The sequence below is a fragment of the Hypanus sabinus genome, chromosome 20 (assembly GCF_030144855.1).
Source record: "Hypanus sabinus isolate sHypSab1 chromosome 20, sHypSab1.hap1, whole genome shotgun sequence".
In the NCBI taxonomy this organism is placed as follows: Eukaryota; Metazoa; Chordata; class Chondrichthyes; order Myliobatiformes; family Dasyatidae; genus Hypanus; species Hypanus sabinus.
The window spans coordinates 73,091,669-73,106,139 of record NC_082725.1 but is presented as its reverse complement, the minus strand read 5'-3'; the positions used below and the strand labels follow the sequence as shown (position 1 = coordinate 73,106,139).

Sequence of the window (14,471 nt, the reverse complement as noted above, 5' to 3'; positions counted from 1 at the left end):
GTGCTCTCTCAGTACTGCCCCTCCCACAGTGTGGTGCTCTCTCAGTACTGCCCCTCCCACAGTGCTGTGCTCTCTCAGTACTGCCCCTCTGACCGTGTGCTGCTCTCTCAGTACTGCCCCTCTGACCGTGTGGTGTTCACTCAGTACTGCCCCTCCCACAGTGCTGTTCTCTCAGTACTGCCCCTCCCACAGTGTGGTGCTCTCTCAGTACTGCCCCTCCCACAGTGTGGTGCTCTCTCAGTACTGCCCCTCTGACCATGTGGTGCTCTCTCAGTACTGCCCCTCTGACTGTGTGCTGCTCTCTCAGTACTGCCCCTCTGACCATGTGGTGCTCTCTCAGTACTGCCCCTCTGACCATGTGGTGCTCTCTCAGTACTGCCCCTCCCACAGTGCTGTGCTCTCTCAGTACTGCCCCTCTGACCATGTGGTGCTCTCTCAGTACTGCCCCTCTGACCATGTGGTGCTCTCTCAGTACTGCCCCTCTGACCATGTGGTGCTCTCTCAGTACTGCCCCTCTGACCGTGTGCTGCTCTCTCAGTACTGCCCCTCTGACCATGTGGTGCTCTCTCAGTACTGCCCCTCTGACCATGTGGTGCTCTCTCAGTACTGCCCCTCTGACCATGTGGTGCTCTCTCAGTACTGCCCCTCCCACAGTGCTGTGCTCTCTCAGTACTGCCCCTCTGACCATGTGGTGCTCTCTCAGTACTGCCCCTCTGACCATGTGGTGCTCTCTCAGTACTGCCCCTCTGACCATGTGGTGCTCTCTCAGTACTGCCCCTCTGACCGTGTGCTGCTCTCTCAGTACTGCCCCTCTGACCGTGTGCTGCTCTCTCAGTACTGCCCCTCTGACCGTGTGCTGCTCTCTCAGTACTGCCCCTCTGACCGTGTGGAGCTCTCTCAGTACTGCCCCTCTGACAGTGTGCTGCTCTCTCAGTACTGCCCCTCTGACCGTGTGGTGCTCTCTCAGTACTGCCCCTCTGACCATGTGGTGCTCTCTCAGTACTGCCCCTCTGACCGTGTGGTGCTCTCTCAGTACTGCCCCTCTGACCGTGTGCTGCTCTCTCAGTACTGCCCCTCCCACAGTGCTGTGCTCTCTCAGTACTGCCCCTCTGACTGTGTGCTGCTCTCTCAGTACTGCCCCTCTGACAGTGTGGAGCTCTCTCAGTACTGCCCCTCCCACAGTGCTGTGCTCTCTCAGTACTGCCCCTCCCACAGTGTGGTGCTCTCTCAGTACTGCCCCTCCCACAGTGCTGTGCTCTCTCAGTACTGCCCCTCTGACCGTGTGGTGCTCTCTCAGTACTGCCCCTCTGACAGTGTGGAGCTCACTCAGTACTGCCCCTCTGACCGTGTGGTGCTCTCTCAGTACTGCCCCTCTGACCGTGTGCTGCTCTCTCAGTACTGCCCCTCTGACCGTGTGCTGCTCTCTCAGTACTGCCCCTCTGACCGTGTGGTGCTCTCTCAGTACTGCCCCTCCCACAGTGCTGTGCTCTCTCAGTACTGCCCCTCTGACAGTGTGCTGCTCTCTCAGTACTGCCCCTCCCACAGTGTGGTGCTCTCTCAGTACTGCCCCTCTGACCGTGTGGAGCTCTCTCAGTACTGCCCCTCTGACCGTGTGCTGCTCTCTCAGTACTGCCCCTCCCACAGTGTGGTGCTCTCTCAGTACTGCCCCTCTGACCGTGTGGAGCTCTCTCAGTACTGCCCCTCTGACCGTGTGCTGCTCTCTCAGTACTGCCCCTCCCACAGTGTGCTGCTCTCTCAGTACTGCCCCTCTGACCGTGTGCTGCTCTCTCAGTACTGCCCCTCTGACCGTGTGGTGCTCTCTCAGTACTGCCCCTCTGACCGTGTGGAGCTCACTCAGTACTGCCCCTCTGACCGTGTGGAGCTCACTCAGTACTGCCCCTCTGACCGTGTGCTGCTCTCTCAGTACTGCCCCTCTGACCGTGTGGTGCTCTCTCAGTACTGCCCCTCTGACCGTGTGGAGCTCTCTCAGTACTGCCCCTCCCACAGTGTGGTGCTCTCTCAGTACTGCCCCTCCCACAGTGTGGTGCTCACTCAGTACTGCCCCTCCCACAGTGTGGTGCTCACTCAGTACTGCCCCTCTGACCGTGTGCTGCTCTCTCAGTACTGCCCCACAGACCGTGCTGTGCTCTCTCAGTACTGCCCCTCTGACCATGTGGTGCTCTCTCAGTACTGCCCCTCTGACCGTGTGCTGCTCTCTCAGTACTGCCCCTCTGACCGTGTGGTGCTCACTCCGTACTGCCCCTCTGACCGTGTGGTGCTCTCTCAGTACTGCCCCTCCCACAGTGTGGTGCTCTCTCAGTACTGCCCCTCTGACCGTGTGCTGCTCTCTCAGTACTGCCCCTCTGACCATGTGCTGCTCTCTCAGTACTGCCCCTCTGACCATGTGGTGCTCTCTCAGTACTGCCCCTCTGACAGTGTGGAGCTCTCTCAGTACTGCCCCTCTGACCGTGTGCTGCTCTCTCAGTACTGCCCCTCTGACCGTGTGGTGCTCTCTCAGTACTGCCCCTCTGACCGTGTGCTGCTCTCTCAGTACTGCCCCTCTGACCGTGTGGTGCTCTCTCAGTACTGCCCCTCTGACCGTGTGGTGCTCTCTCAGTACTGCCCCTCTGACCGTGTGGTGCTCTCTCAGTACTGCCCCTCTGACCGTGTGCTGCTCACTCAGTACTGCCCCTCTGACCGTGTGGTGCTCACTCAGTACTGCCCCTCTGACCGTGTGGTGCTCTCTCAGTACTGCCCCTCTGACCGTGTGGAGCTCTCTCAGTACTGCCCCTCTGACCATGTGGTGCTCTCTCAGTACTGCCCCTCTGACAGTGTGGAGCTCTCTCAGTACTGCCCCTCTGACCGTGTGCTGCTCTCTCAGTACTGCCCCTCTGACCGTGTGGTGCTCTCTCAGTACTGCCCCTCTGACCGTGTGCTGCTCACTCAGTACTGCCCCTCTGACCGTGTGGAGCTCACTCAGTACTGCCCCTCTGACCGTGTGGTGCTCTCTCAGTACTGCCCCTCTGACAGTGTGGTGCTCTCTCAGTACTGCCCCTCTGACCATGTGGTGCTCTCTCAGTACTGCCCCTCTGACCATGTGGTGCTCTCTCAGTACTGCCCCTCTGACTGTGTGGTGCTCTCTCAGTACTGCCCCTCTGACCGTGTGGTGCTCTCTCAGTACTGCCCCTCTGACAGTGTGGTGCTCTCTCAGTACTGCCCCTCTGACCGTGTGGAGCTCACTCAGTACTGCCCCTCTGACCGTGTGGTGCTCTCTCAGTACTGCCCCTCTGACAGTGTGGTGCTCTCTCAGTACTGCCCCTCTGACCATGTGGTGCTCTCTCAGTACTGCCCCTCTGACCATGTGGTGCTCTCTCAGTACTGCCCCTCTGACTGTGTGGTGCTCTCTCAGTACTGCCCCTCTGACCGTGTGCTGCTCTCTCAGTACTGCCCCTCCCACAGTGTGCTGCTCTCTCAGTACTGCCCCTCTGACCGTGTGCTGCTCTCTCAGTACTGCCCCTCTGACCGTGTGGTGCTCACTCCGTACTGCCCCTCTGACCGTGTGGTGCTCACTCAGTACTGCCCCTCTGACCGTGTGGTGCTCTCTCAGTACTGCCCCTCTGACCGTGTGGTGCTCACTCAGTACTGCCCCTCTGACCGTGTGGTGCTCTCTCAGTACTGCCCCTCTGACCGTGTGGAGCTCACTCAGTACTGCCCCTCTGACCGTGTGGTGCTCTCTCAGTACTGCCCCTCTGACAGTGTGGTGCTCTCTCAGTACTGCCCCTCTGACAGTGTGGTGCTCTCTCAGTACTGCCCCTCTGACCGTGTGGTGCTCTCTCAGTACTGCCCCTCTGACCGTGTGGAGCTCACTCAGTACTGCCCCTCTGACCGTGTGGTGCTCTCTCAGTACTGCCCCTCTGACCGTGTGCTGCTCTCTCAGTACTGCCCCTCTGACCGTGTGGTGCTCTCTCAGTACTGCCCCTCTGACAGTGTGGTGCTCTCTCAGTACTGCCCCTCTGACCGTGTGGAGCTCACTCAGTACTGCCCCTCTGACTGTGTGCTGCTCTCTCGGTACTGCCCCTCTGACCGTGTGCTGTTCTCTCAGTACTGCCCCTCTGACCGTGTGGAGCTCACTCAGTACTGCCCCTCTGACCGTGTGGTGCTCTCTCAGTACTGCCCCACAGACCGTGCTGTGCTCTCTCAGTACTGCCCCTCTGACCGTGTGGTGCTCTCTCAGTACTGCCCCTCTGACTGTGTGGTGCTCTCTCAGTACTGCCCCTCTGACCGTGTGGTGCTCTCTCAGTACTGCCCCTCTGACCGTGTGCTGCTCACTCAGTACTGCCCCTCTGACCATGTGGTGCTCTCTCAGTACTGCCCCTCTGACCATGTGGTGCTCTCTCAGTACTGCCCCTCTGACCATGTGGTGCTCTCTCAGTACTGCCCCTCCCACAGTGCTGTGCTCTCTCAGTACTGCCCCTCTGACCGTGTGGTGTTCACTCAGTACTGCCCCTCTGACCGTGTGCTGCTCTCTCAGTACTGCCCCTCCCACAGTGTGGTGCTCTCTCAGTACTGCCCCTCCCACAGTGTGGTGCTCTCTCAGTACTGCCCCTCTGACCGTGTGCTGCTCTCTCAGTACTGCCCCTCTGACCATGTGGTGCTCTCTCAGTACTGCCCCTCTGACTGTGTGGTGCTCTCTCAGTACTGCCCCTCCCACAGTGTGCTGTTCTCTCAGTACTGCCCCTCCCACAGTGCTGTGCTCTCTCAGTACTGCCCCTCTGACCGTGTGGTGCTCTCTCAGTACTGCCCCTCTGACCGTGTGGTGCTCTCTCAGTACTGCCCCTCTGACCATGTGCTGCTCTCTCAGTACTGCCCCTCTGACCGTGTGGTGCTCTCTCAGTACTGCCCCTCTGACCGTGTGGAGCTCACTCAGTACTGCCCCTCTGACCGTGTGGAGCTCACTCAGTACTGCCCCTCTGACCGTGTGGAGCTCACTCAGTACTGCCCCTCTGACTGTGTGCTGCTCTCTCAGTACTGCCCCTCTGACCGTGTGGTGCTCACTCAGTACTGCCCCTCTGACTGTGTGCTGCTCTCTCAGTACTGCCCCTCTGACCGTGTGGTGCTCTCTCAGTACTGCCCCTCTGACCGTGTGGAGCTCACTCAGTACTGCCCCTCTGACCGTGTGGAGCTCACTCAGTACTGCCCCTCTGACCGTGTGGAGCTCACTCAGTACTGCCCCTCTGACCGTGTGGAGCTCACTCAGTACTGCCCCTCTGACTGTGTGCTGCTCTCTCAGTACTGCCCCTCTGACCGTGTGGAGCTCTCTCAGTACTGCCCCTCTGACCATGTGGTGCTCTCTCAGTACTGCCCCTCTGACCGTGTGCTGCTCTCTCAGTACTGCCCCTCTGACCATGTGGTGCTCTCTCAGTACTGCCCCTCTGACCGTGTGCTGCTCTCTCAGTACTGCCCCTCCCACAGTGTGGTGTTCTCTCAGTACTGCCCCTCTGACCGTGTGGTGCTCACTCCGTACTGCCCCTCCCACAGTGCTGTGCTCTCTCAGTACTGCCCCTCTGACCGTGTGCTGCTCTCTCAGTACTGCCCCTCTGACCGTGTGCTGCTCTCTCAGTACTGCCCCTCTGACCATGTGCTGCTCTCTCAGTACTGCCCCTCTGACCATGTGCTGCTCTCTCAGTACTGCCCCTCTGACCATGTGGTGCTCTCTCAGTACTGCCCCTCTGACCGTGTGCTGCTCTCTCAGTACTGCCCCTCTGACCATGTGGTGCTCTCTCAGTACTGCCCCTCTGACTGTGTGCTGCTCTCTCAGTACTGCCCCTCTGACCATGTGGTGCTCTCTCAGTACTGCCCCTCTGACCATGTGGTGCTCTCTCAGTACTGCCCCTCTGACCGTGTGGTGCTCTCTCAGTACTGCCCCTCTGACCGTGTGGTGCTCTCTCAGTACTGCCCCTCTGACCGTGTGGTGCTCTCTCAGTACTGCCCCCACACATGCTGTGCTCCCTCGGAAAAGCTAACGAGACCTCAGTACCTGTGCCGTTTGCTGTCCAAACACATCAGGAGATCCAATTCAAAACCTGCAGGTACTGGAGACCCAGTGTAAAACCACAATGCTCCAGCCATTCGGCGGATCAGGCGGGAGCTGTGCAGAGAGGAACTGATTTATTGTTCCTTATGTGGATGATCTTTGATCAGTTCTGGCAGACTCTCCAACCTGATGCATTAACTCTTGTACATCTGTTTCTCTCTCCGTAGCTGCTGCCTGGCCTGTTGAGTGTTCCATCAAGCCACATAGGTTGCATGAAGTGTAGGACAAGCTTGTGTATGGAAAAAGGGAGCAGCCGCAGGGTGGCCTTTAATTCTTTGTCACATTTCTCTTGGAATCCCGTTCTGCTCCTGAAGTCCCAGTTCTGAACAGCTTAGCTAGTTGAGGATGGGTAACTGAGAGATTGCTTGCCCGTCTGGACCGTTATTACAATCCATTGCGTGTTGCATCATCTCAGAGGGACACAGAAGGGAACGTTGGAAGCAGCATGCCAGAGGAGTGAGAATTGGGAGCAGAGTCTCAGATTTGGCAGATAATGCATCAGGGGCCCTGGAGTTGGTAGATATGGGAACTGGAGTTGGAAGAAGTGGGAGTAGGGGTTCTGAAATTGAGATAGGATCTCCTAATAATGTTGCACTCTATAGAAAGTGGAGGTGTGAGTAAGTTTGTGTTGGGTGGGATAATGCTGATGAAGGGAAAATGTTTTATAGGAGGCTGGGGAACTCTTTTCACATTGGTCCCATGGCTTGTCCATGCAGATGGACCTTGAGTCATCCCACCATCCAGAGTAGATCTGAATCCACAGCTGAAGCAGGCAAGTTTTCACCAGGCCCCTGGGCAGCATTGTCACCTCTCCCTGCTGTGATCCTTGAGAGTCATCTTTGACTCAGGATTGGAAGTGACTGGTTGTGAACCTGATCATTGCTGCCTTTCTGTGGCCACAGAGCTGTACTCGGTTAATTCAGGCAGCAGACACGTGTTGGGTAGGTGGAGGCTTGCAACACCTGAATTGTGGGTACAGATCCACAGAGTCTGTTGATACAATGAACCTTGGTCCATCAGAAGCTGCGAGTGTTGACCATGTCCATTTTGTCCTGAGGTAAATGTGTCCAGGGGTGAGGTGGCAGGAAACGTGTCACTGTGCGGTGCAATGTTGGAGTGGATTGCAACTCACTTTCCAACGTCGATTCACTGACTCTTGGCTCTGCCGAGTGAGACTCTCCTGTACACCTAGTGTTAGCTGGCCTGACAGCTCCCTCTGTGGCTGAGTGGGTTACAAAAGCACCAGCATCCTGCTGACGTATTGTGTCGTATGTGGCAGTGTCATGGGGCAAGCGTTCCTTCTTGGAGTCAGTAGTACTACATCACAGTGAGGGGTTAGGGTGGGTAGTGAGTTACAGACTCATTCAGAATGCACAGCGATCCTCAAACACTGAGCTGTAAGGCTGTAGGAGTAGGTTACAACTGCAGGAGAATTGAGTTCACTGGGTTTGTCTGAGTTAACTACGGGGTAGGGCAGCGTGGTAGCATAGTTGTTATCACAAGGCTATTAAGTCTTGGGATGTCGGAGTTCGATATTGATCTTCTCTGTGAGATGTCTGCCCTGCAGAATGTGTGACTTTCCTCTGGGCACTCCACTGGCCTCCCATGTTCCAAAAGGTGTACTGCTTCGCAGGCTAACTGGGCGTTGTAAATAGTCCTGCGAGTAGGCTAGAGGGAAAAATTGGGGCCTACTGGCGGCAAATAGGCAGAAGGGCTTATTCACTATCAATCAAATCAGTAAGTTAACTAAACCGTGGGGGTGACAGGGGCTAACTGTGGGGGGACAGGCATTAACTGGGATAGAGAGAGTTAACTGTGGGATAGAGGGAGTTAACTGTGGGGGACAGCCATTAACTGGGATAGAGAGAGTTAACTGTGGGATAGAGGGAGTTAACTGTGGGGGACAGGCATTAACTGGGATAGAGGGAGTTAACTGTGGGATAGAGAGAGTTAACTGTGGGGGACAGGCATTAACTGGGATAGAGGGAGTTAACTGTGGGATAGAGAGAGTTAACTGTGGGGGACAGGCATTAACTGGGATAGAGAGAGTTAACTGTGGGATAGAGGGAGTTAACTGGGGGACAGGCATTAACTGGGATAGAGAGAGTTAACTGTGGGATAGAGGGAGTTAACTGTGGGGGACAGGCATTAACTGGGATAGAGAGAGTTAACTGGGGGACAGGCATTAACTGGGATAGAGAGAGTTAACTGTGGGATAGAGGGAGTTAACTGTGGGGGACAGGCATTAACTGGGATAGAGAGAGTTAACTGTGGGATAGAGGGAGTTAACTGTGGGGGACAGGCATTAACTGGGATAGAGGGAGTTAACTGTGGGATAGAGAGAGTTAACTGTGGGGGACAGGCATTAACTGGGATAGAGAGAGTTAACTGTGGGATAGAGGGAGTTAACTGGGGGACAGGCATTAACTGGGATAGAGAGAGTTAACTGTGGGATAGAGGGAGTTAACTGGGGGACAGGCATTAACTGGGATAGAGAGAGTTAACTGTGGGATAGAGGGAGTTAACTGTGGGGGACAGGCATTAACTGGGATAGAGAGAGTTAACTGGGGGACAGGCATTAACTGGGATAGAGAGAGTTAACTGTGGGATAGAGGGAGTTAACTGTGGGGGACAGGCATTAACTGGGATAGAGAGAGTTAACTGTGGGATAGAGGGAGTTAACTGTGGGGGACAGGCATTAACTGGGATAGAGAGAGTTAACTGTGGGATAGAGGGAGTTAACTGGGGGACAGGCATTAACTGAGATAGAGAGAGTTAACTGTGGGATAGAGGGAGTTAACTGGGGGACAGGCATTAACTGGGATAGAGAGAGTTAACTGTGGGACAGTGGACATCATAAAGTTTGCTGTTGTTTGTCTGTCCTCTGTATATGGAACGATAGCAGGGGTAAGGCGGGACATGGAGAGGGGCTTGCTCTCCAAGTTCCTAGCCTGCTGAGAGACTGGCATGTTGAGCTAGCGTTGAGCCCCAGTCAGGCAGCTGTAAGCTGACAGCCTGCTGTGAGGAAAGCTTCCTTGCCAGCTGTGCGCCCGTGTCAGGAGGGAGTGTTGAGTACGAACCAGTGAATGCTCTGGTCTGACAGGGCTGTCATTGTAGTGGGAGAGGGGACAGTGACGGGCTTGGGAGCGCCACTCCATCTGCTTGTCACCCAAAAGTGCTGTTCCCATCTCCCCCATTTGGTTCCATCCTCCATTTTCCTCTGCCATCAGCTTCCATCATCTTAAGCTGTTTGTAACCTCCAAATATCACCTCTCAGTCTGCCACCATTCCCTCTCTCACCTCCTCTACTGTCACCTGCCAGCTTTCACTCCACTCCTTCCCTCTACCTCATCTGACCGATAGGTCAGGCCTCGGCAGTACGTTGCTGCCTGACCCCCAGGTCCTTTAGCATCTCGTTTGCTTCAGTGTATGTCTATTTGTGGCCAGGGCCCTGTGAGAGCTGTGCCCAGTGTGCAATGGGTGACCCCTCTATCCGCTGAGGTTCTGGGGGAGAGTTTGTCCACTGGAGCTGTGGCAGGTGCACAGAACGGGCATCGACTGGAGGAATTCATTATAGCTGTATGCTCGTAATCGGGGCTGGTTGTAGTGGGGGTCCAGAGTGGAGTTAGCTGTATGACTGCCCAAGCCTGGCCGCTGATCCCCAGGCAATGCAGCCTCTCAGCAGTGGCTGTGTTAGAGCTCCCCCCATGGTTGTACAGACAAGGGTGCATGTTAACAACGGCACTTTCAATTCTCAGCTGTCACCAGTCTCCATCTTTCTGTCCTCTCCATCCTGGTCTCACTGCAGCCTGCCTCCGATGTCTCCACACTAACCCCTGTACCATCCCAACACCGCACCCCCTTCCTTCCGGGAATGCACAATGCCTCACAGAACTAGGATTCTCTCCTTGAATTGCCCCACATTTCCTGTCATGGATTCACTGAACCAGGCCTTTTGGCCTATCTTGTTCACCTATTCTTCCCCTCATGATTTTATAAACCTCTGCAAGGTCACCTGGGCCCTCTTCACTCCAAGGGAAGCAGGCCCAGCCTATCCAGTGTCTCCTTGCAATTCAAGCCCTCCAGTCCCAGCCTATCCCATCTCTCCTTGCAATTCGAGCACCCCAGTCCCAGCCTATCCCATCTCTCCTTGCAATTCAAGCCCTCCAGTCCCAACCTATCCCATCTCTCCTTATGACTCACACCCCCCCCCAGTCCCAGCCTATCCCATCTCTCCTTATGTCTCAAGACCTCCAGTCCCAGCCTATCTCATCTCTCCTTATGACTCAAGACCTCCAGTCCCAACCTATCCCATCTCTCCTTATGACTCAAGCCCTCCAGTCCCAGCCTATCCCATCTCTCCTTATGTCTCAAGACCTCCAGTCCCAGCCTATCTCATCTCTCCTTATGACTCAAGCACCCCAGTCCCAGCCTATCCCATCTCTCCTTGCAATTCAAGCCCTCCAGTCCCAACCTATCCCATCTCTCCTTATGACTCAAGCCCTCCAGTCCCAGCCTATCTCATCTCTCCTTGCAATTCAAGCCCTTCAGTCCCACCAACATCCTTGTGAATTTCTGCAGCTGAATTACATCCATCCCCGACCAGAACTCACACAATACTCCAGGTGCAGTCTCATCAACATCCCAATTCTTGTACTCAGTGCCCGGACCAATAAAAGCAAATGCACCACACACATTTTTCACCATTCTTTCTACCTGTGACACCACTTTCATGTAGGTGTGTACGTATTCTTCTCGATTTTTATGTTTTGCAACAGAGGTGTCAGTTCTGTGCAGATGTAACTTCTCAAAATGCACCAGTTAAATTCCATCTGCCTTTCCTTGGCCCACTTTCCCAGTCCTGCTGTAACCTTAAGCAATCCTCTTCACTGGCCAGCAAACCAGCAATTGCAGTGTTGTTAGCCATGCCACCTACGTCAGATTATCAATATGGATGACAAACAGTACTGATCCCTGTGGCACACCACCGGTCATCGGCCTCCAATCTGAAAATTAACCCTCCACAACCACCTTCTGCCTCCTTCCATTAAGCAGCTTTTACGTCCAGCCAGCTAGCTCACTCTGTATTCGTGATGGGAGTTGGGTCCAGGACACGGTCTTCGGGAGAGTCTGGGACATGGTCTTGGGCTCTAGTGTGTAAGGAATAGGGTGAGGAAGTAGTCCAGAGAGACGTGGTGCTTGCTGCACCACCCAGTCAGATCAGGGCTTACCTGTCACTTCAGGATGAATGAGCATTTTCACAGGGTCGGGCATGATGTGGATGGGTGATGAGGCAGATTTGTGTCCCTCCAGGTTTTGAGGTTGGACACTAACACAGGAGAGGCTTCTGGGGTGAATGTCACTGAGTGGCATCCATTTTGTCTCTGCACTGACCATGTACACAATTGACGTTCTTTTGTCCAGGTGCAGTCTCTGCTGCATTTCCTTTAAGACCCACCGTGGTTTACTCCGACATAACGCCATGATTCACAAGCAGCTTCCAACAGATGTTTCCGGAAAACCTTACATCCAGAACAATCCCACCATTCCAGTGGGCTTCCATGACCTTGGATTCATCGACTTCTCCTGCAAGAAGTTCCCCCTCATTTCCCAGGTAAACATTGTCAATTAATATCTCACCGCTCTACAGGGCAAGGCTGTTACCTCTCACTCCAAATCTGCCCTCTCTTGGGAACCCATTTTCCCTCTCCAAACCTCTCCCATCACAGTAGACTTCTGACAATTCACTCTCCGTGTCTGTCCCTCTCTCGCTCCCCCTCTCTCTGCCCCTCCAGCAGCACTGTGGGATTCACCAGGAGGGCTGTAGTGTTTCAAGAAGCAAGCTCACCCCTACTTTATCGGGGTGATTAGGGATGAGCTGGTCTTGGCAGTGATCCTGGTGTGTTTGTGGGAGGGTCATTGCCCTGGATAAGTCCTTGCCGTGAGTTTGCTGAGCCCATTGTATTTGCTGCCCTGCAGGACACCAATTAATGAGGTGCTCTGGGTGTAGTCTGCCTTAATGTTTGTAGATGGTGTCCCTGTAGCTGCTGTCCATTGTATTAGTGGCAGGGAGGTGGGAGAAGGTGTAGAGTATTAGATTCAACAGCATAGAATCAGGTCTTTCAGTGTAAACTGTCTATTCCAAGCAAGTTACCCACCTAAGCTAGCCCCTTGCCAATTATTTAGGGTGGGATTTGCCTCCAGAGCCTGCATTTGTTCAGTGTCCGAACTGCCCAATGTGGCAGCTGCTTTTAAGGTGGGAAAACACAATCAACTGTAAGGGAGATTATCTTTCCACCAACTGTAGTGTATTGAACTAGCAGGGGACTGCTGTTCCTCAACCCTCCCTTCCTGGGTAATCTCTTTCTTCCTCAGGCTAAGGTTAGCTTATTACTTGACACCAAGTTGTGTGTGTGTGTGTGTGAGATGTGATGCAACCTCAGCTGGGTGGTGGGGGGGGGGGAATAAATAAATAGATATATAAAATCAGGAGGGGCAAAATAGGGTGGACAAGTTAATCCGAAGGACCTGGGAAACCAGGACTGCCTGGGTGAGATGCCACAAGTACCTGCCAAACCCTATGTATTAGTGCAGACTTACATTGACCCAGCTAACAGCACAGCTAGAGTAGAGAGTTGGTGTCTTTATCCCAGAGGACATGCCTTTAAGGTGTGAGGGGGGATGTTCGGGGCGAGTTTTTTTGCAGAGTAGTGTGTGTGTGGAATGTACTGCCAGGGGTGGTAGTGAATATGATAGAGGCTCTTTGATAAGGATATGAACGTGCATGGAATTTAGGATATGGATATTATGTAGGCAGAAGGGATTAGTTTAGTTAGGCATATAACTACTGGTTTAGTTTCACATAATATTTTGAGGCCTGTTCTGCGCTGCAGTATTCAATGTTAACATTTTATATTTGGCACTGTTGGTTTGCCAATGTGGGGTGATCTGAGCACTGAGGCCAACTTTGTCCTTTTCCACCATTTGTTGGTAGAGTATAAAGAGATAATGAAATGAAGGACACGGCAGCTATCAAATGTCTAATGCAAGGGCAGGCCAGAGCATTGGAAGTCTTGAGTTACTATTTTGAAAAGGCTGCAACATTATATTGTGTGCATGGTATTGCAGTGGAATGGGTGCTATGGAGCAGTCACAAAGTAAGACTAATGGATTGGGGTTGCAGTCCCACAAGGGGACTAGGTGAATTTCCCTGGGCACAGTGACAGAGACAAATGCTGGAGTAACTGAGCAGCATCTGTGGGGAGAAATGAACAGTCGATATTTCAGGCCAATCATCTTCATCGGCAATCTCAGCCTGAAATGTTGACAGTTTATTCCCCTCCATAGATGCAGTCTGACAGTTGAGTTCCTCCAGCATTTTGTGTGTGTTACTTCAGATCTGCAGAATCTTTCATGTCTCCAAATTTTAATTTAAGCAGTCTAGAATAGGTTAGCCTCAGTAATGACCAAGGCTTCAACGATATCCATCAAGTGGAAAACATCCGATGTTCTCACCGTACCTACTCTGAGCCACCAACGTGGTTAACTCACACTCTCAATAACCTTTTGGGCCTGCGGCACATCGCGTTGGTGAAGCTGATACCGGCAGTGGAAACCGCCTCGAGACACATCGCTCAAGGGCAACAAATGGCGTCTCTGCCAGTGGTGCCTGTATTGCAGAGGGGCTACCCTTTTGCCTTGACATTCCTTCATCATAGCTGGTGTAATGGGACCTTCACCATTGGGTTTAGCTTTGACCCTGGCCAAATTAATTGGACAAACACCCACCTGTGACCAGTGAATTTCACACAGAGTGAGTTTGAAGCATCTCCCATCTACTTGTCAATTAGGAGGGGAGAACTGAGCCTGGGGGGAGGTTCCATAAATCTTGATGCTCCATGCTCCACAGCCCGTAGCCCAACGCAGGCGAGCCAGTACACTGTCCTCCCTCATTAGAAAAACACAAAACAACATTGCCAGGCCTCTGCATAAATATCAAAAAATAAGTTTTGTGTATTGAGTACTGTGTTCTTATCATTTTTAAAATCATAGATATTAGATTATGAGAGGCAGGCATAAGAAAACAGTTCAAAACCTTTTTTTTCAAAGTAGGGATATCACAAACGAGGGCACAGGTTTAAGGTGAGAGGATGAAGTTTTAAAGGGAATCTGAGAGGTTGATATCTGGAATGTGGTGGAATCAGATGTGAAAACTACATTTAGGGGACACTGAGTAGTAGAGGTTGATCATTGGAACATAGAATGGGCACTGATCTTTTCAAGGTCTATAAATCCTGAAGGGTGGAGACGTGATGAATCTGCTCCCCGTGGTTTGGGAAGCAAGAACTCAAGGGCAAAGTTTTAAGGTGGAAACTGA

General features: G+C 53.3%; 1 protein-coding gene across 7 annotated transcripts in view; it reads left to right on the top strand.

Moving 5' to 3' along the window:
- LOC132378631 (ras-responsive element-binding protein 1-like) overlaps positions 1–14,471 on the top strand; it is a 140,040-nt gene that overhangs the window by 103,033 nt on the left and 22,536 nt on the right. For all 7 annotated transcript variants that reach the window (XM_059945744.1, XM_059945741.1, XM_059945746.1 and 4 more), the window contains one exon: positions 11,519–11,708. In XM_059945744.1, the coding sequence (XP_059801727.1) occupies positions 11,519–11,708 (190 nt within the window). The remainder of the gene's footprint in view (positions 1–11,518; positions 11,709–14,471) is intronic.